Source organism: Lemur catta, chromosome 1 (genome assembly GCF_020740605.2).
Source record: "Lemur catta isolate mLemCat1 chromosome 1, mLemCat1.pri, whole genome shotgun sequence".
Lineage (NCBI taxonomy): Eukaryota > Metazoa > Chordata > Mammalia > Primates > Lemuridae > Lemur > Lemur catta.
In genome coordinates, this window is record NC_059128.1 from 10973707 (window position 1) to 10998446 (window position 24740).

General features: G+C 56.7%; 1 protein-coding gene across 1 annotated transcript; it reads right to left on the reverse strand.

The window, feature by feature from the left end:
- Positions 1–1085: 1085 nt before the first annotated feature.
- Positions 1086–13770, reverse strand: CHGA (chromogranin A). Its single transcript, XM_045542524.1, has 8 exons — positions 13377–13770; positions 12870–12916; positions 10123–10216; positions 9212–9280; positions 6904–7002; positions 4892–5338; positions 3697–4199; positions 1086–1551 (listed from the first exon to the last, which is right to left on the reverse strand). Exons 1-8 carry the CDS (start codon positions 13768–13770, stop codon positions 1468–1470), a joined length of 1737 nt encoding a protein of 578 aa, XP_045398480.1. The 3' UTR covers positions 1086–1467.
- Positions 13771–24740: the final 10970 nt, after the last annotated feature.

Consider the following 24740-nt stretch of genomic DNA (forward strand, 5'->3'; position numbering starts at 1 on the left):
GGCGAGGCTGGGGACTCCAGCCCCGGTTGGAGGTCAAACCTGAGTCCTTGCCGCTGAACCCTGGCTGCCCAGACCTGCCAGACAGACCCGAGCCCGTGGGAACTGGGGTCCCACATCCCAGCGGGCACTCTGAACTTGGCTCTGCCCAGAGGGTGGCAGCAATGCCTGTGAGCCTCGCCCACCCACGGTGCCCGTGCCTGTCCCACCCCTGGTGGGAAAGCATCACACGGGTAGCCTGCCAAGGCCGAGACCCCCTCCCCTCTCGTTCTCGTCACCACTGCCTGGAATAGTCACCCCCACCGGCTTGCTCTTATAGCCACGCACAGATGTGTGACGAGTGACGGAATGACTGGCCCTGATAGCCAGGACACGCAGGTCTGGCGCACCCGCTTGGTTCATCCTGATTGTGTGGTCCTGCACGGTCTCCATGCTTACATGTTTCTTTTTTTTTCTGTTATGCAACTTTATGTTTTGAGCATCACCCCTGCCTGTGACTTTGATGAGTCATTTCACCTTCTCTGCCTTGGTTTCCTCATTTCTAAAAGGGACTTAAGACCAGTTGTGCAAGAACTGCAGACGCCCCACAGCCGTGTGCACATAACAGGCCAGAGGTCATGGCAGGGCGTGATAAGGATTTATGCCAAGGGGTGGGCAGCCTCGGCTCAGAGACCCGAGTCAGGAAGTCAAAGCAGGGCTGGGGCCTGTGGCACACACTAGCTGCGGCTACCCGGGCCTCCACCCGGCACCGAAGCTGATTAGGGGATCCCGGCCACCAGGGAGGGGCCATCCGGGCTCGGAAAGTGGAGGCTGCTCCCCAGCCCGGCCCCCGTCTGCATGGCCCCGCTCAGTGTGGTGGGGACATGGGGACAGGAAGGAACAGCGGGGGCCCTTCACATGTGTTATTCGATCCCACACGCCCTTTGTGGCAGGCCAGCGTCCCCATGTTACAGATGAGGAATCCAGGCTCCGAGGTACAGTCACCTGCCCAAGATCCCACAGCTGGGAAGTAGCCCAGAAAGGAGTCGCCCCAAATCTAATGCATCCCACCCACTCTGAGTTGAGAAGGGGAAAAAATTCAAAGAGAAAGGAAAGAGCCCAGAACAGATTTATTTTTCCTTAGATAAATTTTATATAGAATATATTACAGTTGGGAGTTCTCAGCTTTCAACAAAAGGTCAGAAGTTATTGCAGTTGTGCCCAGTGGATATGATGTTGGAAAGGAAACTTCTAGAAAGCTGCCTGTGTTGCGAGAAGGAACAATCGATGTTTAAAGTCGTGGGGGTCTGCCCTGCAGAGGGGCTTCTGGGGCAGAGTCAAGAGCAGGAGGACAGGAGCGTGGGGGTAGCAGGGTGGCCTGGGCTTGGGCGGGCTGCAGGCCACCTCCCTACTGGAGGCAGCGCCTGGGCCGTGTGGCCAGGGCCAGCAATGGGGACAGCAGGGCCAGGACCACAGGGTGCCTGGGGCCCCTCAGCCCCGCCGCAGGGCCTGCAGCTCGCGGGCCACCTTCTCCAGCTCCGCCTCGATGGCCGACAGGCTCTCCAGCTCCTGGTCCTAGGAGAGAACATCAGGGTCACTCGGGGCCGGCACAGGGAGCCCCAGGACCCAACTTGTGCCAGCGGCGTGCAGGTGGCCAGACGGCTGGGCCACCAGGTAGCTGGTGTGGCCTCAGACAGGTGACTTTGCCCCTCTGAGCCTCAGGGACCTCAACCGTGGGAATGATGACACCACCCTGGGGTGTCTCGGGATTATTATGCACAAGAAGGTGGCTGATGCAGGGGGCCCTGTCCCCACACTGTCGCTGGTGGCCTCTTATCCAGGCCCCACTTCCTCCCACTTCCTACAGGTGGGAGTCTGTCCTGTCAGGGCACATGGAACAGGAAGCTCCCGCCCCAGCCTGGATCCGGGTGGCGGCTCCCAGGCTGAGGCCGGGCCTGGGTTCTGGGTGTGTCTGCGGCAGCTCCCCACCCGAGGGGGCCGCCGGGCCTGTGGCAGGGCTGGGTGCTGTGAGCGCTGCCCCGCGTCAGCCTTCCTAGGGCTGGGCCTTGATCCTTGGGCCCACTCGTGGGGGAACCCCAGGCTCCAGCTGCCAGTGTGGGTCAGGGAAGCAGGGGACCCTCCTCTGAGCCCTGCTCTGTGCCCCAGTCTCCAGAAGCTTCCAGGGCCCCCGGAGCTCGGACACCCACCAGAGCATACCCTCAGACTTGCAACAGGAGCTCAGGGAAGGCTGCCTCCCTGGCCTTGACCTAGCAGGGGTCATCTTCCTGGGGTCCCTGACAGATCTGAGGCTGCTAAGGACACTGGCTGCGGGCACTGACAATGGACGGCCACGGGAACGGGACTCTAGAGCCCTGCACCGAGGAGCAGCCCCTCGGGCACGAGTTCTGTGGTGCTGGGGCTGCTAAGGAAGCCCTTGGGCTGGGTGGAGAAGACCCCCACCCACTCGTGGCTCTGGGGTCCCCATTTCTCCACCCTGCCGTCTGGGGCTCCCTCTGCTTGTGGAACAGGGAAGCTGGCAGGTGCCTCTGGCACCTCGTTCTCTCCAGCTTCTGGGGGCAGGGACGGGTGCTCAAGGGTGCCCATCTCGTCCTGGGTCCAGAGGCTGGGGGTGGGGGTGAGCTGCTGTTTCCCGTGGCCCCTTCCCCTCAGTCTTCCGGGGACGTGGGCAGATGCCCTCTCCCGCTCCAGCTGCCAAGGAGCCCCTTCCTCTCAGACTGCCAAGCCCAGAAGGAGGGTTGGGGGCCCAAAGGAGGAGCCATATCCTCTTCTGGGTGGGCAGAGAAGAGCCCTGGGGTCACAGCTGTGGACAGGTGTCAGCCCCCCATAGAGCCCCAATTCACACCTGGGCCCTGAGGCTTCAGCCAGGTACCCCCAGGGCCTCTCCCGGCTTCAAGGTGGTGGTGCCACCTGCCAGAAGCCCAACTCCCACCACCCCTCCTGCCTCCCTTCACCCCTCAGCTTCCCCAAGTGGCACTGGGTGTGGCCAGGTTTTCAAAGCTCGTGCGTGTTCTCATCATGACAACGAGGAGGGCAGAATGGACTCTTTGCTCCTGTTTCATAAGTGGGGGAACTGGTGAGGCTCAGAGGAGGGAAGTGACCTGCCCGAGGTCACACAGGTAGGAGGAGGCAGAGCCCAGGTCTGGCTCACGTCCCAGCTTCTCCCACCTGCTCCCCAAACCTCTAGGGTCCAGCTGGCCCCCTCCCCCTTTGCCCCCTGGGCTGGATGCAGGACCTGAACCTGGGAGAAGAGCATGCCTGGGCTGCCTGGGGGCTGGGAGAGGACATGGCCAGGCCAACCTCATGTCCTTACTAGGCCATGACCTGTCCCTTAGTGTCTCCTCCCACCCCCCGCCAACATGCCCGCCCAGGCCAGTCCTGCCAGGGCGTTTGTTTCCAAGCTCTCTGCACCCAAAGCACCTGGCTCCACCCGTTACTCCTACGTCCTGCTCACGAACCTGCCGAGGCTCCCTACTGCCTTCGGGACCACTCACCACGCCTCCCGCTTCCACAGGTTGCTCTGAACACCTGTCTCCCAGCCAGCTCTGCCAGGTGCCCGCCGTGAGCCGGGGTGCTTTCTCCTGCCCTGAGAGTCCCCTGACTGAGCACCTCTCCGGTCCCAGACTCCAAGGGGCCTGTGTCCCTCCAGCGGGGCCCCCGCTCCCGGGGCCAGGCCCAGGGCCGGCGCCTGCCCCTACCAACCTCTGGCCTGCGGTTGGCGCTGCCTTCCTCCTCTTTCTTCTCCTCGGGGTAGCCGCGGACCTGGAGGGGCAGGCCGGCCTCCACGCTGTCCTCCCGGGACGACGGCCTCCAGCCTCGTCGCAGCTGCGGCCCGGGGCCCCTGAAGCCGTAGCCCCGGGCCCGCAAGGAGAGCTTCATGGAGCGGTCAGGGCTGTCGTCGTCCTCCTGCTCCAGCCGCTTCTCGGCCGTCAGCTCCTTGGCCAGCTGGTCCATCTTGCTCCAGCGCTTGGCGTCCTCCCACTCCTTGGAGAGCCGGTCCTCCTCCTGCTCCTGCTCCTGCTCCTGCTCCTGCTCCAGCTGCCCACTCTTCCAGCCCCGGAAGAGGCCTCGAGGGGCCCCTGCCATCTCCTCCTCCTCCTCCTCCTGCTGCCGGGAGGGCTCCTGCTCTCCCTTCCCCCGCAGGGGCCGAGGCTCCTCAGCCCCAGGCTTCCCGGCTGCGTCCACGGCCAGAGCCTCCTGCCGACCTGGAGCAGGTGGTGGACAAGAGCAGAATGAGGGAGGGACCACCATTTTCCCCAGACTCTGCCATTCCCCAGGGGCTTCTGCTGTGGCCACCTTTACTGCCACAGACCCCGGCTCTTGGAGCCCGGCCCAGCCCCCCACAGTGATCCCGCTTGGAGGGAAAAGCCATCTTGCTGCCGGGCTTTCTAAGACCCTCTCAAAGCTCAAAGGGGTGGGCTGACCAGAGCCCACTTCTTCCTCTAGCCCCTCACCCCAGAAGCCCCTAACCTGGCCCGGGGAATGAGGGAAGACGCTGACAAGGCCCACACAAGGAGCCAGGGTCGCTCCTAAGCCCTAGTTGAAGCTGACACTGTCCCCAGATCAGCCTGTGCCCACCTGTCATGCTGTCTCTGTTCCCAAAGCCCGCCCACCTTCCCACCCTGCAACGCCTCTCTCGCCCCCTGGGTGGAATAATGGGAAATGCTTGGTTTGGGAGTCAGACAAACCTGGGCTGGAACCTCAGCTTTTACTACAAATTAGCTGTGTGACCTTGGGCAAATTACTTAACCTCTCTGAGCCTCAGTTGCCTATCTATTAAATGGAGATAATATATGCCTTTCAGGGTTACTATGAAGGTAGAATGAGATTATGGATAAAGTCCCCCTCCCGCTGTCACCCTCTCCCAGACACGTTTGTTGACAGTTGTCATACGTACTCTCGTCTTTCTGGACCTCCCTGTGGCCGAGGTATGGGCTGAGTGCTGTAGTGGGGCCTTCGAGGACCTGGAGAGGAGTGACAGGCTCCTCCCCCGCCTCTGCCTCCTCCTCCTCCTCCTCCTCCTCCTCCTCCTGTCGCTTTGCCTGCTGCCCGTGCTCTGCACTCAGGCCCTTCTCTCTGTCCGCCAGGCCCTGAGAGGGACCTGCCCTGTCTCCCTGGGCCTGCAGGCCTGGGTCTTTCTGGCTGGGGGGGCTGGCTGGGGGCGGGGTGTTGGTGGCCTCCTCGTCCCCAGGGGCCTGGCCGTTCCCCTCCGTGTTGGACTCCTTCCTGGGCTCGGGGAGGGCCTGGGGCCTGGCTCCCTCCGTGTCTTCACTGCTCTTCTCGGCCTCGTCAGAGCCCCCTCTTTTCTCCGCAGCCTCCTTGGAGGACGCCCCCTCCATCACCTCTGCAGAAACAACAGAGCAAAGTCAGGCCCTGAGGACCAGGCTACGCGCGGCTCTCCCCAGAGGCCAATTTCAGATCTCAGGCCCGGTATCTCCCGGCCCCCCACAAACCCAGCCCCAAACATCAGGGTAACCCCCACCCGTGTCCAGGCTTCATTTGAGCACAACTGCATTGTGTTCCTTTCTGTTTAATTCTGCCTCTTAAAACAGATTGTGATTTTAAACACATACACACACACGCACGCACACACACACCACAAAAATAGCCAAACCTTGAAAATTACCCCAGAAGATAGAACCCTGAACTGAAAATTAGGGCATCAGCTGAACTGCTGTGTGATCTTGGGCAAGTCGCTTAACCTCTCTGTGTAAAAGGCACCTTTACTGCAACTTCATTCCCCCCTCTATGTAGGGCTTCTCTGTGTCCTGTGAAAGTGTTCGATTCCTCAATATTCATATGATTTCATTAAAAGGTATTTCCTTGTGGCTGCCTTGAACACGGCCTTATACCCAGTAGACATCCCTCCCACCGCTAGAATGGTGACGGCTAGAAAGCACTACCGAGGAGATTCCGCCATTTGAGCTTCACCGGGACTCCCGTGAAAGGCGCTGCCGTGCCCATTTCACAGAAACTCAGTAAACTGATCTGCAGAAGTAAGGTGACCTGTCCACACTCACACAGTCTGTAGGCAGCAGGGCTGAGCCTTGAAGCCAAGCCTCCCGGCACCAAGGTCATGGTCTCTTTGCCTCCCCCATTAAAGCTTCCAGGCACATGCGTGTGTGCATGGGTGTGCATGTGCATGCGCGCGGGCACACACACACACACACACACACACACACACACACCAGCGCTATCCCCCACTGAAGCCCATGGCAGGCATCGGTAATCAATCCAGATCGTTCCCATGGAGTCCACGCAGTACCCAAAGCAGCCACGAGGGGACACCTGGGCCACACCTGCAGGCTTTCCCTCTCAGCCCCAGATGGAAGACCACCGGGATCCGGCTCCTGGAAACTGCCCACTTTCAACACGGAGAGAGCAGGCGCTGCGAGGGCAGCCTGGGCCCTTCCCGGGCGGGGCGGACGGGTACAGAGCATCGCGTGGCCCCAGGCATGACCTCTTTGACACCCGGAACCTCTCTGGTTTCAAGAAAGATGATCCAGGTTGATTCAGTGTTTCACACCCACCCCTCCGGGATGCTCCTGCTACGTGGCCATCTCAGGCACCCGGAACCCCAGGAGGGCGCTGGTGGCAGGGGCTCTGCCGCAGTGGCCACTGGGTAGACCCAGAGTTGGAGCCGCCCACCTGCCAGGCCAGAGACCTCCTGCCCCAGAGCGTCAGCCCCTGTGAGGGGCAGAGGGGACTGACCCAGGGCTTTGGAGTGAGACAGGCCCAGATTCAAGTGTCCAGGCATGGAGCCTCAGTTTCCCCAAAAGAGGAAATAACAGCTATGTACCAGGGCTTACAGGAAGGGCCCCTGACTCTCAGGAAACCTCGATCCGACATAACTACCGTCCTCACTGGGGTCCTCCCTCCCTGCCTCTGGCCAGACCGGCTGGCACTGACCTTTCAGCTCGGCCTGGGTGCTCTGGTTCTCAAGCACCTCTGAGAGTTCATCCTCAAAACTGCTGTGTTTCTTCTGCTGCTGCGCCCTCTCTTTGGCACCTGGGATGGGGACAGGAGGGAAAAGTCCCATTTGGCCCAGCCCTGGCACGTCTGTCTGTGAGGGCGAAGGCCTCCACTTCCCCCTCTGTAAATGGGGCACGTCGTGTTCCGAACCTGCCCAGTGAGACACTGAGGAGCATGAGCCTGGGGAGTGGGGAAGGGCTGACACCCCTGTCCCCTCTCAGCTGGGGCCCATCTGGCAGCCACACCTCTCCTGACTCAGTTTCTCACCTGGGAAATGAGCGCAAGCCCTGCCTGTTGCTTCACAGAGCAGTAAAGACTCAAATAGAACAGGAGGTCTTGGGACAGGAGTGGGGAGTGGGGAACCCCCAGGACATGGCTGGACGTTCAGGGGACCCTGCAGCAGGAGGTAACAGTGACTGCTTGTCCCCTCATGGGGGGGTCTTGATTCAAGCAACCCCTGCTGCCCTTGGACCCCATGAGTCCAGGCCCTGGGGAGAAGGCAGAGCCCTGGGCCTGCCTCTGAGCCCACGGCTGGCACCTGCTGCCATGGCCCAGAGCCCCTCTCCCTGCACCCCCACCCCACCTGCCTCCTCCGACGGTCCCCACACCTGTGCCCGGGCCGTGACGCTGGCCCTCAGCCAGGCCAACTCTGCGGCTCGCCCCCATTTTTCCCCGTGGTGGGATTTCTGGGGTGGCTGTGGGCCAGGGGGCATGCCCAGCTCCGGCCCCAGACACATGTGGGTTCCAGTCCTCTCCTGTTATTTGCCAGCTTTGGGACCTTGAGCAACTCGGGCTTTCCAAGCTTTGGTTGTTCATTTCTAAAACAAGGTTGCTGCAGGGTGAGTGCTTAGACAGAGGGACACGGAAGACGTTATGGGAGCCCAGGAGGGAGTGGATGGGCAGAAGGCTGGACGGAAACACGTCCGATATTCTTTCAATAGAAAGCAACAGTATACACCCATATTGGGTGCACACACTGTGTCTGCATACAGGCATTTCAGGACGCATGCCCGGATCATAATCCCTGTCGGCATTGTATTTAATTATTTAAATGTAATAAGTTAGTCATTCAATGTTTAATTTTAAAATTATCATATTGAAATAAAATATTTAATGCTTAGTTTTAAAAAACACACAAGCCCAGGGTGGATGATGACGACATTAAAAACCCGGATAATAATAGCCCCAGCTCCGCCCAGACTCCCCGCACCCCCACAGCCACAGGAGGCGGGCATGTGCCGCCAGGCTGCTGGTGGGGGAGGCAGAGACGGCCACAGGGATCCCATTCCTGTGGCTATTTTCACCACCTCCTCCCCAAATCTCTGTTCTCTCGCATGGTCCACTCTGCCCTCAAGGCCTCAGAGCGGGGCCCTTCCCGGAGCCGGAGCGGCCTTCGTACCCCCAGCCCACCCCAGACACAAGCCCAGCCCTGAAGTTAGGCTGTCACCTCGTGGGGGAGCAGCCGCGGGATTCGTGCCAGAGAGCCATTCTCAGGGAGAGGCACGAGGGCACCGATGGTACTGCCCATACAAAGTGCCACCCCCCCAGCAGTCAGCGGGGGGCAGGCGCAGGGCCAGAACCCAGGTTTCCCAATTTGCCAAAGCAGCCTGTACCTTACATCAAGACTGGAAGGGGCACAGGCGAGGCAGAGCGGCCAACTGTGGGGTGACAGCAACCTAACGCTCCAGCCAGCAAGCTGTCCAGACTCAGCTTGACTGTCACCAGTGACGAGGAGCTCACTACCTCTAAATTCACTGCACTCCCAACAGCACCGTGGATTTTTCTTAATCTCTTGGGAAAAACGTACCTTACTCTGAAGCACATTGAAAGTCTGATCTGTGTTTTGGGGCAGACAAGACCCAGGGAAAAGGGCCCTTCCTCTCTCCCTGTGGTCAGTTTACTTTTCCGTTCACAGAGGAAAGGAATCCTGTCCACATGCTAGTCTTGGAAGTGCCCTCCCTGAAATGGCTGAACGCTAGAGGCTGTGGGGTATTTGGGGAGCTGCGTCTCCCATGTTCCTATTAACTGTGTGACCTTGGGCAAGTCACTCAACCTCTCTGGGCCTTGATCTCTTTAACAATATCGATGACAGATGGAACCAGGTGGCAGGGAGGATGCCACTTTTCCGCTCTGTAAGTGAAAGGAAATAACAGCACCAGAGAGGCCCTTGCTCGACCTTCTACCTGGTTTCCTGACTCTCAGTTACTGGATTTACCCAGAATCAGGTGCAGCGGCTGGGAAATACCTTGGAGGGCGAGGTCTTGGAGCTCCTTCAGTAGATTCTGATGCCGCAGGATGGAAAGGATGCGTTCGTCTGCGGAAGGAGAGTCGTCACGGGTGGTTCCGGAGAACGGCCGAGATAAAGATTACCATCAATATTTTCAGCTGAGCACAACGAATTTACTCTGGAAACTCAAAACCGGGTGGCAGCAGCAAGATGGGGTTTTGAGTTAACACTTCTTAAATTACCTCCTTTCCAAGGTGTCAATCAGTTGTCTACTATATCGGAAAGGTCAGCCGCTGTCCCAACGCCCAGACCTCAGCCCAGGGGGGCAGCCCCTGAGCAAGGGTGGAGGTCCCCCAAACACAGCGCAAGTTCCCATCCCCGCGCCGTGCTCACGCCGTCTGCTCCACCTGGAGGACCCTTTCTTCGTTTTTCTACCTATTGATTTGCAATGTTCCATTTAAAGCGCACCCCAAATGCCACTGGCTCCATGCGACAGCTAGTCAAAACTTGACTGGCTGGCTGGAAAGATTTCGTCCTTCTCATGCCCACAACATTCCTTTATTCGTCCCCTATCTGGAGGGTCTGCCAGGTGCCAGAGGCTGTTCTAGGCACTGGGGATATAGCACTCGAAGTCCTGGTCCACAGGGAGCTCACAGCCTGGTGGCCTGCTGTTCCAGTCCTGGCTCGGTTCTGCCCAGATTCTAGTGAATTATGTCCACATACGCCCCCTCTGCCCGTGTGTAAGCACAGGAGCTGTGACCCCTTCATCTCCCTACACCCCTCGGGCCCCAGCACAGAGCCTGGCCAAGGCAGGCACTCAGTCAGTGACCGTTGATTTAAATCATTAATTCCATCAAAAGCGACACACCCATCTCCCAGCCTCCCAGCCCAGCAGGCAGCTGCCCCCTCCCCCAGCCTGTGGCCCATACCTCCTCGGAGTGTCTCGAAACACTCCTGGCTGACAGGCATGGGGCTGGGCTTGGACAGCGTGTCAGAGATGACCTCAACGATGCACTTCATCACCTGGGAAGAGAGGGGGGTAGGTGGGGGCTGGTTTGGGCATGGCGCTCAGCCCCTCGAGGCTCCAGGGCAAACTTCTAATGAGGACAGAGGGCATTTGCTTTTGTCTTCGGGAGGTAGTGGATGCCTGGCTCAGGGGCACAGCTCTGCTTTCTCAGTAATAGCAGTGATAACAGAAAACCCTTATATGGTGCCTCCCATGTGCCAGGCACTTCAGCCACACAGCCAGCAGGCGCCCCTCTAAGGTGGATCGTGGTGAGAGTGGTGTGTCAGACACCTGGTATCTTCTCATCCCCAAGTGCTATTTCTTTAAGTATGAGGAAGCTACTCCTGGGCACTAAAAGGATGTCTTTAAACTGTGCTTTGTTCTTATAGATGCCCAAAGGTCAGCTCCTCCAGGAAGTCCTTCTGGACTTCCCAGAGGAGAAAAGGGCCTTCCCTGGCTCTTCCCTTTGTGGAAACAGGACCTGGATCACTGTCTCCCATGAGGTTGTCACATGCAAAGAGTCACAGCTTCATATTCTGGCTCCTTATTGACTCGTGGGATGAATCGCCTGGCTGGATGTGAGCACAAACTGGCTACATCTGGGTGCCCAGCCCAGGCCAACTGCAGCCATACCTCTGAAAATCTTATCCACTGCTCATCAAGGTGCTGCAGATAATTAGGTAGCTGATAAATGAGTGATCTTTGATGATGGTACCAACTGAAGTGTGATATACTAGCTGTGTGATCTTGGACAAGTGACTTAATGTCTCTGAGCATCAGTTTCCTTATTTGTAAAATGGGAGTAAGGATACCTTCCCAGCTGCCCTACCAGGGTAATAAGGCACAGACGGAAAAATACTCTTTTCCAGCATGAAGTGTCAACACACCCAGAGAGGGAGTCACAACTCCAGACCTGCTTCAATAGCCTGGGTAGAGGAGCAGGAGGTGTCAGACAGGCGTCAGGCAATGCTGGCGGGGAGCGTGGGGGTGGAAGGCTGTGTCTAAGGGATGCCAAGGCAACAGAACCAAGGATGCAGGATGGCAAACTGGCAAGTGCTCCACAGTATGTGTGTGTAGTCACAACACCTTCAGATGGAGCATTTGGGTCTTAACCAGCTGCTCTGGTGCCCCTGGCCCAAGACTGCTGACCAGAGTGTCTCCCATAAGGGATCCGGCAGAGGGTCCAGCAGCCTACTCCCTGTGTCTCCCTGCAACCTAAGACCTTGCCTGTCAGGTAACCACCTGTCCATGGGGGCAGATTCCAGAAGACAGGAATTGGGGAGGGGTCCCAAGAAGAATGTGGGGGTCAATAAGGGAAGCTCTAGGAATAATGGTGCCCATTTACCGAGGACCAGCTATGTGCCAGGCACTTCACAGCCATGATTCCCATTCTTTACTCTTCCTCTCGAGGGAAAGGAGGAAAACGGGAAGCTCAGAGAAGTTAAGGAATTTTTCCCAAGGTTGTACAGCTAGAATGAATGGTAGGGGTTTAAATTCTGCTCTGTCTGCAACTAAAAAATAGGAAATATAATTAAGCAAATTGAGGCTGAAATCTCTTTGATGCCTTGGGTTTTAACTGTGGCCTCTACTAGAAGAAAATACCTCCTGCAAAGGTAGGGAGTAGAAATTTCTCTGATCCCCAAGAGGAAGTTTATCTGAGCACCAAAGCCTGGAAAAACAGCTCCAGCTCCATCATGAATGAATTCCAAGTACACGCACAGCATGGAGTGTCTCTTGTTGCTAGAGAAACCCCTCCCAGTGTTTCACAAGGCCCTTTCCCATGTGATCTCCACTGCCAGTCCCAGCTGGGACCCTGGGTGCAGGAGCATGGTCAAGAATGTTTTTAGGCCGGGTGTGGTGCCTCATGCTTATAATCCTAGCACCTTGGGAGGCCAAGGCAGGACAATCACTTGAGGCCAGGAGTTCAAGACCAGCCTGGGCAACATAGCAAGACCGCATCTCTAAAAAAAAAAAAAAATAGAAAAAATTAGCCAGGCATGGTGGTACATGACTATAGCCCTGGGTACTCAGGAGGCTGGGGCAGAAGGATCACTTGAGCTCAAGAGTTGCAGGCTGCAGTGAGCTATCATGATGCCACTGTACTCTGGCCTGGGCAACAGAGTAAGACACTGTCTCAAAAAAAAAAAAAAAAAAAAAAGAGGAAGAAAAAGAAGAGAGAGAAAAAAGTATGTTTTCATTGTGGTCCTTTAGGAGAGCCAGGGCGGGAGTGCCTGGGGTGGGGGGTGTTGCTGGCAGACCTTGTGGAGAGAGGAAGAGGGAAGGGAGAGGCCACAGCCGGGCAGGTGAAGGCTATTCTCACAGGTCTGTGGACAAATACAACCACAGAGAAGCTGCCCCCACCAGCCCATGGTGGGCCTACCGGATTCAGTGTTTAAGACAGCAGGCAGGCCTGGCACCTCCACCCGGCGGGTGAGACACTGGCCCTTCAGGCTGCACCTGCAGCTCAGAGGAAGCTGGGGACATCCCCACAGTGGGATGACAGGGAAAATAAGCAATCTTTGATATCTTCTTTTGCAAGCTGTCCCCAGGCTCAGCAGCCGCAGTGCTGGCTCTTGGCTTTATGCCAAACTCACTCTTGCAGCTGCCCAAGAACTGGCTGTGAGGTGTCCACTGGAGCCTCCTACCCCTCATCCCCAGCACCCCTCTTACCTCGGTGTCCCCTTTATTCAGAGGGCTGTTCACAGGGAGGGCAGTGACTAGGGAGAAAGAAAGAGCACTGGAGTCACTCTTCTGCTGCGAGGGCAGCCCAGTCCTTGCTGACTGGGTTCGCTGGGGCCCGTGCACCCAATGCTTCCCCCGCAAACTGCCCCCACCCAAAAGACTGGCTGGGGCTGATTTTGTTTCCCTCCCCCGGCTGCTGCCCCTGGGGCATGGCCCCCAGAGGCTGCACTGGGAGGCCTTCCCTCCCCTCTGGGAGGCTCCTGCCCTGGAGGAGGTGTGCTCTGGGGGGAAAGTGCTATGAAAACAAGGCCAAGGGCAGCAGTGGGATTGGGGTGGGGGACTTTGCAGAGGGAGGGAGAGAGACCCCAGAGTAGGGGAGAAGAGATGGGGGGATTGTGAGAGATGATACGGAGAGGGAGAAGCAAGGGCCGAATGGGAGAGTGGGGGAATAGAAGAGGGAGAAAGGGGAGCTGGGGAGCGAGCAGTCCCTCCCACCTTCCCCCAGTGACCTTGGCCGGCCACCGCGGGGACCGGCTCTGGCCCCGATGCAGCGAGGCGCCAAGCTCAGACTAGGGGTGGGGGCGCGAGGGGGCCCGGCCCCGCGGGCTTGGGGGCGCAGCCCCAGCGTCCTGCGGGTCCCGGGCGGAGGCCCGGTTCCGGAGTCAGGCGGGAGGCGGCGGCGCTGTCCGCGGTGCTGAAACTCGCCGCGCCCGCTGGGAGGTGTGGAGGGACGCGTGGCGCTGCGCGGCGGGTGCCTGGACCTCAGGGCGGGCGGGACAAGAGCAGGCAGGGCGGGCAGGGGCGCCCGGAGACCCCCTCCCCCGAGCCCCCGCGCTCGCTCACCTTGCCCGGCGCAGAGCAGGAGCGCCAGGACGGCGGCGGAGCGCATGGCGGACCCGGGGCGCAGAGCCGCTGGCGGCGTGGGGCCGGGCACCGAGGCTCCCGGGCAAGGGGCGGCGGCACCGGCGGCCGGGGGGCGGGCTGCGGCGGCGCTGGCGCGGGGGTGAGGGGCGCAGTGTCTCGGGGTCCGTCCGTCCCTCCGTCCGCCACAAGCCTCTGCTCCGGGCTCGTGTACTGCAGTAGCGGCGGTGCTCGTGCGCCCCGCTTATATACCCCGACTCCGGAAATGACGTCAGCGGTGCCGCCCCCTGTCCCCTTTTCCCACCCCCTAGGGGTCCAGCCCCGCTTTCTCCACCGCCGGCTTCACCTCCCGCTGTCTCTCGCCTTCCCCGCTCGTAGCTGGTGGATCTGGCCGTGAGCCGGTATCTGGCTGGAAGCGGTGGCGTGCGGTGGGGGTGCGGGGAGGCTCGGCCGATCCTCCACCCCTCGACGGCTGCCCCGATTTGCTGTGTGTCCACGGGCAAGTCGCTCCCGCCCGTGGGCCTCGCGTTCCGCCGGTGTGCGCTGAGGTCCCCGCCTGCCCCAGCGCCCCGTGCCGTGCCCCTGAGGTCTGCTCCGCTCCGGTGCGTTTTCCCGGATCTCGCAGGCCGGAGGCAGGCTCATCGTTCAGGGCTCCCTCGCATACCTGGGAGACCCTGCAGAGGCCTCTCTCTCATGCAGCCCAGTTTTGTGCCTTCACACTTTGTCATTGTATGTGTATTTATTTATCTGAATAATGTTAAGTCCTCACTGCTTTCACAGTGCTGAGCAAGGACACACGCTTAATGGGTAGCTGCTGAATGGATTGATTGAAAGTCCAAGCCATGGGTGAGTGAATCCTGGACTCCGCATGCGTCCAGACAGCAAACTCACCTTCGCCAGGAGGTTCAACCCTTTGGATAGTTCTCATGCGGGTGGAGAGGGAGGAGCCGGGGCCAGTTCTTACATCAAGCCAAAATAGGAGTCCTTCTAACTGTCTCCCCATTAGCCCTAGTTCAGCCCCTCAGGATCACCTTCTTCCCATTGGCAGCCCGTCTGTGTCTGAGAACACCTCCTCTGGAGTGTTCTCAAAGCCTGGATGTTTTGTGTGAAGGTTAGTTTCCTGGTTGAATTCCCTCTGCCCTGGGGCCCTCAATGCTCTGGACACACTGCTGCTCTCACCCTGGGGCCGTATCAGAAACGCTTTGCCACCTGGCCCCAGTGCCATAGTGAACCTGGTGTCTGGATGATGGCTTGTCATTGGCTGGCACCGTCCAGGGGTCCTCCTTCCTGTCGACCACCCCATCTGCCGCTGCTGTTTTCTACTTCCTGTCCCACGCCTGCACCTCCTCCTGTCCCCAAATGAGAACCTGGTAGGAACTCAGAGAAGACTGGAATGGCCCCAATCATGCATTTACTCATTCATTCAACAGCCACTTGTTTCTTCGTGTTGTTTTCTTAGAGACAGGGTCTCATCTGTTGCCCAGGCTGGAGGGCAGTGGTGCAATCATAGCTCACTGTAGTGACAAACTCCTGGGCTCAAGCAATCATCCCACCTCAGCCTCCTGAGTAGCTGGGACTACAGGCATGAACCATCAAACCTGGCTAATATTTTAATTTTTTGTAGAGATGGGGTCTCACTACGTTGCCCAGGCTGGTCTTGAACTCCTGGCCTCAAGCGATCCTCCAGAGATCCTTGGCCTCCTAATGTCCTGGGATTGCAAGCGTGAGCCACTGCACCTAGCCCCAACAACCATTTGTTAAGCACCTACTGTGTAGGTACTCTTAGAACATCTTAGAGTACCTGGTATGTACTTAGAACAGCACTCAGCTGTTTTAGGTGCTGAGCAGTAAACAAAACAGACAAAGGCCCTACATTCTAGAGGGTAAAGACAGACAATGAATAAGTAAAGAAATAACATGCACAGCATGTCAGGTGGCAACAATAGCAAAAATAGCAAAAATAAAGCAGGGGAGGGGAGGGGTGCGCTGGGAGAGGGATGGGGTTATATCTCACTAGGGTGGGTCTGAGGAGACCTCACCAAGGAGGGGACATTTGAAGTTGGGGAGGGAGTGGGCCAGCAAGTGTCTAGGGGAAGAGAGCTCCAGGCAGAGAGCAGGGCAAGTGCAAATGCCCGGAGGCAGGAATGTCTGGCAAGTTCAAGCAACAGCAAAGAGGTAGAGTGAAAAGGACCTGGAGAATATAGCAGAAAAGTAACACATATTTCATGTCAAAAACTTGAGAAATACAGGAAAATTACCTGTCCTCACGCTACCCAAAGATAAGCCCTGGTGATTTGAAAGCATATATTCTGTAGGCTGTGTTAAGGCAGCCACATTCAGTAGAGGGCAGTTCCCAGCAAAGGACTCTAGCTGAGCACTGGAAAGTGCATGCCCCAGGCCCTTAATACTTGGGGTCATTGTGAACCTGTGCACGTTTGGAACTTTCTTCCTTTCTAGCGTCATATCATCAGTATTTACCCGTGTCACCAGTAGAGTGGTCCACCACACTTTATCGTGTGCCACAATTTGTTTAACTAATTTTTTTTTTTTTTGAGACAGAGTCTCACTCTATTGCCCGGGCTAGAGTGCCATGGTGTCAGCCTAGCTCACAGCAACCTCAAACTCCTGGGTTCAAGCAATCCTCCTGCCTCAGCCTTCCGAGTAGCTGGGACTACAGGCATGCGCCACCATGCCCAGCTCATTTTTTCTATATATTTTTAGTTGTCCAGGTAATTTCTTTCTATTTTTAGTAGAGACGGGGTCTTGCTCTTGCTCAGGCTGGTCTCGAACTCCTGAGCTCAAACGATCTTCCCTCCTCGGCCTCCCAGAGTGCTAGGATTACAGGCGTGGGCCACCGCGCCCGGGCTGTTTAACTAATTTACAGATAGATTTTGTGGCTTTTGTTTTGTTCTACTTTTGCTGCTATAAAGAACAATCTTATACACAAAGCTCTGTAGCATTTCTATTTCATAAATGAATGACAGAGGTAAGGGGCTGGCAGCCACAGTGCCACCCCTGACTCCAGAGTGCAAGTACCCACCTGGGGGTGGGGGCAGGAGGCAGATTTGGTCACTGAGATGCTTTTTAAAAATCACCCTCTAGTCACGTTCATAGAGACAGTAAATAGAATGCTGGTCGCCAGAGGCCGGGGGAGGGGGACATGGGGAGTTAGTGTTAATGGGTACAGATTTTGGGAAGATGAAAAGGTTCTGGAGGTGGATGGTGGTGATGGTTGCACAACAATGTGAATGGACTTAATGCCACTGAACTGTACACCTAAAAATAATTCCGATGGTAAATTTTATGTTATGCATAGTTCACCACCATAAAAAAATCACTCCCTATTGTGTGGGGACGTTGACTGTAGGAAGCTGGCTGTCTCCTAGCCTGGAGGCTGGAGAGCCGGGGGCAGAGCTCATGCATGCCTGGGAGCGCTCCAGGTACTGAGCCCTGTCGAGCTGGGTCCCTGAATCCAGAGGTAGTTCTCACAGACGTGCAGCCCCCAGAATGCTGGTACCGAGAGAGTCCCTAGAGGTGGCCCCGTCCGCCCCCTCCCCCCAGTGGGGCGCTGCAGGTTCAGAGCTGGCCAGAGCCCCCAGCTGCTCCGCACAAGCCTGGCCCAAGCCTGACTCTGCCAGGTGCAGTCAGAGCCCTGCCCGTGTGCCTGGTGCTTTCAGGGTCCTGACCAACCTCCTGCTGCCAAGATCTGCCCTTCCACGCCCAGAGTCTTCTACAGAAACCCAGAGGCTGCAAGAAGTTGAAAGTTCAGGAAATTAGCCCCAGGATCAGCGGTCAGCCAGTGATCTCAGGCATTCACTTATAAATACCCCTGGGTGGGATCATTGTGAGCCGGGTGTTTTTGTACCATTTCCCAGCAGTTCCCTGGGGGATTAAGCTCCGTTTCTCACAGTGGTGTTTGGCTCAATAGCACATGCTTATGAATAGCACACCCTTTATCAACAGCACACGCTTTATCAATAGCACACGCTTTATCAATAGCACACACTTAATAGCACACAATTTGTGAATTGCACATACTTTATCAATAGCACACGCTTTATCAATAGCACACACTTTATCAATCACACACGCTTTATCAATAGCACATGCTTTATCAATAGGACACAATTTATCAATCGCACACACTTTATCAATCACACATGCTTTATCAATAGCACACACTCCATTGGCAGCACTCAACTGACAGCACACACGTTAGTGGCCTCCTTTCCCCACCCCCACCGTCCACCCTCACTTCCTTCTCCCTGCCCCCCTGTACCAGGGATCCCTGGTAAGCCACACACACTCAGATCCTTCCAGGGAGCCCAGGCTAGGATGCTGACCCACACTGGCTCTGCGTCTGCGGTATGGGTGGTCCCGTCCCCATCCCTCAAATAGTCCTTGGTCCTGCAGCCGCCTGCAGCTCAGTGCCCTTCAGGCCTCGTCCCTTCTCAGGTCCTGACAGGTTTCTCCTCCAACCCCAATTCAGGGGCTTGATTGTTCTTTGACACTAGTGGAGGGCTGTCGACACCTGTCCTACCTAGGAAGTGTCTTGTCATTGCAATGCCCCCGACGAAGGCTGAGGCCCAGATGGTGAGCACCGGCCAAGGCCAGAGTCCACTAGGTGAGGAAAATGCACAAAGCCTTCCATCAGCCGAGCTGCGGCGACAGAAGGAGGGATAGGGGGAGCCCCGGGCTCGCCACTCTCCCGTCGTTGCCCATGGGAGGACATTGAGGGCAGTTGCATCACAAGTATGTGAAGAGCAGAACAGGCAGGACGTGCAAAAGGCTCACATGTGACGCAGGCTCTATCATTATGCCATTTATAGATGAGGAGGCAGAGACTCAGAGAAGGTGCCTATGCTGCCTGACACCACACAGCTAGGAAGTAGCAGAGGCAGGATTTCTTTCACCTCAGGCTGTAGGTCCCCAAAGCTGTAATGTGGAAGTTTATTGTTTTTAGATAAAGATGCCAATATTGCCTGACAAAAGAGGAAATGGAGACTCAGAGACAGATAGTGCCTTGTCCCAAGTCACATAGCTGGGGTGAGAGCCAAGCTCTGCCTGGTGCCCAGCCCTGGGTCTTCCTTCCTGGACAAGGCTGCCTTCCCCTCCCCGTCTCCTGTGGGGGGGGCTGTCCCCGGAACACCTGCTCAGCACCTTGCATGGGACATTCTGGGCACTGGCACACTCTGGCCTCTCTGGACCCAGCCTCTTTTTCACCAGTTCTACCGCAGCTGCTTGGGGGCTGGGAAGGAGAGGCATTCCACTAACATTTACTGAGCACCTACTGTGTTCCTGCCTCTGTTCTATTCTTGGAATATGCTAGAAAAGAAAAGAGCAAAGGCTCCTTCCTTCTTGGAGCTGGAACTCTAGGCTGAGGAGACAGACTGAACAATAAACACAGTAATAAGTGTGTTATGTGGCAGGTTAGGTGACAGCTACGGGTGTGGAATGCCAGGCTGGGAGGGCACGGTCGGGGTAGGCCTCTTTGAGACAATCACTTGATGGAGGGAGGGAGCCATAGAGGTATATGGAGGAAGAACATTCCAGGCAGAATGGGCAGCCAGTGCAAAGGCCCCGGGGAAGGAGCTTACCTGGCAGGTTTGAGGTGGAGCAAGAAGGCCAAGGTGGCCGGAAGAGTGTGAGGCAGTGGGGGTGGGAGACGGGCAGTGTGGGGCCAGGGCCTTGTGGGCTTCGGCGGGGACTTTGGCGTTCACTCTGAGGGAAGCGGAGTCACTGGGAGAAGGTGGGTCGAGAGGGTGAGAGGCGTCAGGGGCTGCGAAGCGTTGCACGGCCATGCACAGCAGATCCAGCCCCGGCACCCATTCCATCCCAGGGCACCTGAATCAGAGTCAGGGAGAAGAGAAAGCCATTGTCACCACCTGCCCCTGGTGGCCAGAGATGTCTCCTGCTTTGGTGGGCACCAGATCCCAGGGGGTGACTCAGCTGTCTCTGGTTGGGGCTCAGGATGTGTCCACAGGAGTAGGCCCCACCAGGGGGTCCTTGGGATTGGCTTCCTGCCTCATCTCAGGGAGAGCGGCAGCTGCTTATCTGACGGGGGAGCCCCGGCGCTGGGCAGCAGAGTCAACACACCCTCGTCCCCACTCACAAAGTCATATTTTCCAAACACACAGCTCCCCCAAGTGCCTTATCGGGCCTCCAGGTGACAAGCCCCGTTGCCTGGCAATGTCGCTTTATCTGCGAGGTCTGCACAGAGGCCCGGACGAGGTGATTTCATTAGATCCTCTCCCATCTGTCTCTGCAAACATCCCCGGGGCCTCCAATTAAGGTTTTTCTTTTCTTCTTCAGCAGATGTTTGCTTTAATCTAATAAAGCGGTTTGCAGGCCTCCTCAGCGGGTGCACGAGGGCTTTGGTGGGCCCCAGCCCAGGAGGGGGGGGGCTGCGTGTGCACCGAGCCCCGGACACCGAGGCTGGCTCACTTGGGGCACAGCAGGCCGGCAGGAAGGACCAGGCTTACCCCAAACTGAGAGGCAAGAAGCCTTCCCTGTGCCCTCCCTCCTTCCCTCCTTCCCAGGGCCGCAGTCCACTGTGGCCCCTAGTGGCACCGCCCTCCTGGGCACGTGCCTTCTACGGCAACAGCACTGGGTCGGAAACTCCTGCATCCCAGGGGAGATCACCTGGGAGGTGGGTCTGCAGAGCCTCCGTAAAGAAGCTGGTGGGGAATTGCTTAGCGAGGTGCAGACTGCAAAGTCCTGCCAAGGAGGCCAGAACGTGGGAGCTGCAGGGATTGGGGGAGACGAGGAGGAGAGTTGGGTCTAGGGCAGAGGCTGGTGGGAGGCCCTGGTCTGACCACTTGGCCGAGGCACCGTGGAGGGGGGCGGGTGGGAGGCAGCCCTACCCTAGGGTCAGCATCAGAGCATTGAGGGCTTCCAAGGCGGGGCCGGGTAGCCAGGTCTCTGAGACAGAAAGGACCCCTTGCCCAGGCTCCAAACCTACAACTCTACAGGCTTCAAAAAGGTTGACTTGTAGGGTCTCCCAGGGAGGAGTCTTCAAGTGACTTCAAGGTGATCCCAGTCCCCAGAGCTCCTCGTCAGCCAGCAGCAGCGGCTTAGAGTGGTGGGACGAGCTGGGTTAAACCCTGGCTCTGCCTAGTTTCCACTCTGCGGCCTTCAGAAGTTACCTAACTTTTCTGAGCGTCTGTTTCCTCTTCTACACAATGGCCAACATAACCCCTTGTGTGATTTCTGTGGCTTTGCCTGAGAGAATTCAGTCTCACCAACACCGCTCGGCGCTGCTGCGTCAGGGCCAGCTCAGGGGAGCGGGTGGCAGGAGGGAATGATGAGGCAGGCTCCTGGCCCTCAAGGGTGCTCAGCACCTGCGGTTGTCCCCACTCCCCAGGTGGCTGTCTTGGCTCCTCCCTTCCCTCTGTCCTCCAGACTCTGTCCTCTGGTGGAGCGCGGTTCATATGCTTCCAGTTGGCAGTTGACCGACTAACTGAGCCACGTCCTTCAAGCTTAGCATCAGCAAGACTGGGCAACCCAGCTTCTGGGAGAGCCTCAGTTTTCTCATCTGTAAGATGGGCTGTTGGTGACAGCACCTGCCTCCCAGGGCTCTGGGGAGGACTCACGGAGTTTTTCTGGATCAGGCATTTCACAGCGGGCCGGGCCAGAGTGAGTGCAGGGTCCATGTCAGCACCTGCCTGTTGTTCTAGTAACTTTGGGCTGTGGTTTTCCTTCAGATGACCGGGTATCTCTGATGCTCAGGGTGACTGAGTTCCCCATGGCTGCGTCCAATGCCCCACAAAGGAGAGCCCTGGAAAAGAGATATTGGGGGGTCCTGGTGAGCTGACGGGTGCTGATGCTGCCTCCACTGAGGGGTGGGAGGTGAGCCGATGATCCCGGGCCCCAGGCCCTGCCAGATGGGGGTCAGGTCCACAGAGAGGTCCTTGGGGAGCTCTGGCCTAGAGGGGGGATGCACAGGGAGCCCCCAGATGGCGGGGCCTGCGAGGCAGTGCTTGCGGCCTCCTGTCTCCTGACAGGTGACATTCCAGAACCGATTAGCTGAGCAGCCTTCTTCCGTGCAGGACAGGCTGTCCCCACATCTCCCCTCAGCCCCACGGCTCAGAGACTGAGCAGCCTGGGTCGCCTGTTTCCCCTCATGCCTCCCCCCCTGCAGGGGCCAGCAGAGAGTCCAGGACCATGTGGACCCGACCCATGTGAGTCCACGTGCCCACCTGGTGCCCTCAGCTTCATCTGCCTGCCCCAGAAGCCTTCCCTCCCCTCTCTGTCTGAACTCTGTTATCAGCGCTTCATCCCTGCCATGCCCCAGCCCCCCTCTTCGCCCCCAAAAGGAGGTGCCACATGTTAGGCAATAGCTTTCTGTCTTATTATACCACCCCCTTCCCCCATCAGTAACGCTGCCTCAGCCATGCCCGTCTAATGACCTCCCTGACACTTCCCACCTCCCCGTGGCACATGTACATGTCATACACGTTCCTGCTACCACACCTTTGTCACATGTCCCTGCCAAGAATGCCTTCTCTTCTTGCTTACTTTTCTCCCCCAAACTGAAGGCTCAGCTCAACTCCACTCAATCCTTCCACCCCAGGGAATATTTTTGCCCAGTCCTGCCCAGCCAGTGCTCACTGTCCCGTGAGCTCTTTCAGCCCTCACCATCAGCACCACTCCTCGACTCTTATCAGATATGATTACTCTTTGCTTGATAAACTTGTATGCAAATCTTTTATCTGCTGAACCAGATTTCAAGCCTTTTGAGGGGAAGGACATTATTTCAAACCATCCTCCTGTACAGTCATGGGAACATTACCTATTTTTTTCCCCACAAAAGTGAAAATAGCTTAACTGAAATGTGAGGACAATGGTGGGAGACTGGTTGGGGAGATGTTTGAGGGATGTGGGTCATTTCTGGACCCCATATCTGTGTGTCACCCTGGGAATGGTACTCACATTAGCTCCTCACGTAAACACAAGTAGTTCAAAAGATGCTCTGTGGGTTTGCTCCCACATGGGTGGGACACAGCGCTGGGCTTAGAGGCACAGGGGCAACAAGATCAAGTGCTGGTTCACGGGCTGCTGTCCATGGTCCTGAAATGTCACTTCCTACCATGGAATTCTGGGCTCTGGTTGGTGGTTCTTGTCTAGCAGGTCCCAGGGGTCATAGTTTCAATATCTTACTTTTTGTTCCTAGCTGTTTAAACTTATGACATATTTAGCTTGTGACAGGATAATTAGAATCATAGCTTTGTTTCTCAAAAATTCATGGAGTTCTATCATATTTTCCATAGGTGGACATTTTCCACCTCTGAGAAACTAGAGGGTAGAGAAGTCTTGTTTCTACTCCATTGTGTCCCTTACAATGATATTTTTATGAGTTTAGGACCCTCCTTCCTCCACAGAGGAGTGCACTGCCACCTTTTTGTGTCATTTTATAGACTCCGTCCCAGCTCTACCTCTTACTGACTGAGTGACCTTGGACAGGTCAATTCACTTATCTGGGCCTCAATTTTCTTTTGTAAAAATGGTATAAGTGATATTGGAAGAGAATTGTACTTGACTGTCTCAGAGATTCCTTTCTTTGCTTAAGTGATGGCTCCTGATTCACTGGCCTGGTCTTCCGTATCTCCACGAGCCCTTCCTCCCAAGCTCTTTGAAACAATCTAGGACATTCCCTACATCAAAGTCAAAAGGCAGTTCCTCATGGATGGCCTTACTTCCAATGCTAATAACAGTGGGAGGGCTTCTGCCCGTGAGACCCACCCCCATCTCAGAAGGACACCCCAATACCAATTCCTCTGCTCTTACATAGAAGTGACTTTGACAGTATCTCACCTTTCCTGGTGCAAGTCACACGATGAAAAGCATTTGGTCCCAAATATAAAAAGTGAGCTGGTTTCCACACCTTCTGGAGAAGGTCTGTGCCTTAGTAGGGGTCTGGGGGACAGCAAAGGCTACCGAATTGGCCTCAGAACCAGGGAGCCTCTCAGCCGGGAGGGCCTCGAAGGCCTTCAGCTGCTGTCACACCTCGGGTGAGAGGACTCGGAAGAACCCACGGCCCCCCTCCCCCAATCAGCCCTGTTGGCACCCAGCTCCAGGACAAGGGGCTCAGGCCCAGTGGTTAGATGAAGCTCCAGCTTAAGCCTGCACCTCCCCAGGCAACTCAGCCACCTCATCCTGGGATCCCAGTGAGAGATCTTATTCCTGAATGCCAATAAATAATAAATGCCAACGTGGTGGACACAGGACACTGATATGGAGAGGCCAGAGAATTTTTACAAAAGGTGACATCTGAGTCTCAAGTGCATTTGTCCCAGAATCGCAGGGCTGGAAAGGTCCTTGGGAGGTCACCTTGTGTCCCTCATAGTCTCTCTGATAGCAGAAAGGAAGAACAAAAGACGCCTACAGACAAGCCCAGGGATCTGCAAGCCACCCTCAGCTCCTAAGAGAGCCAACCTGGCCCCAGGGAAGGGGCCTGGAGACCCAGGTGCTTCTCTGAGTGGAGTTCACTGTGCAACATTGTACACAACTCTTAAGACCCTTGGGCTTCAGTTTTCTCATTTGCCAATTGGAACTAATGCTCCTTGTCCAATAGAGAAGTTTGGGAGAAGAGTATTCAGTTCAACAACCATTTGCTGTTTCATTCATTTTTTTCATTAATTTAACAACTATTTACTTGTGCACCAACTATATGCCAGGCCCGGTGTTTGGTGCTGGAGATGCAGCAATAAACAGCACAGGAAGGGTCCCTCTTCTCAGGGGGAGAAGTGCCTTCTAGTGCCCAGGGGAGACCGCAGAGGGCTCTGAGCCGGCGGTGAGATTGCTTCCCAGGGAGGCAGAGTCTCCCCCAGCCAGACCCTTGGAGGAAGAGGAGGGAGGAAGATGAAGAGGATGATAATGATGATGTGGAAGAAAGTTCATTGACTAACTAAATGAATGAATGAAAAGCACTGACATGTTCATCCGGTGTGGGGAACAGAGGGAGTGGATAATGTGTTGATACCACTGATCTAGGCTAAA

Excerpts from the sequence above, each read along its gene's own strand:
- CHGA (XM_045542524.1), bottom strand. The coding sequence starts at position 13,770 with ATGCGCTCCGCCGCCGTCCTGGCGCTCCTGCTCTGCGCCGGGCAAGGT. Across the intron at positions 10,217-12,869 it reads TGAATAAAGGGGACACCGAG|GTGATGAAGTGCATCGTTGA; the intron begins GTAAGAGGGGTG and ends CTCTCTTCCCAG. Across the intron at positions 1,552-3,696 it reads GCGCCAACCGCAGGCCAGAG|GACCAGGAGCTGGAGAGCCT; the intron begins GTTGGTAGGGGC and ends GTTCTCTCCTAG.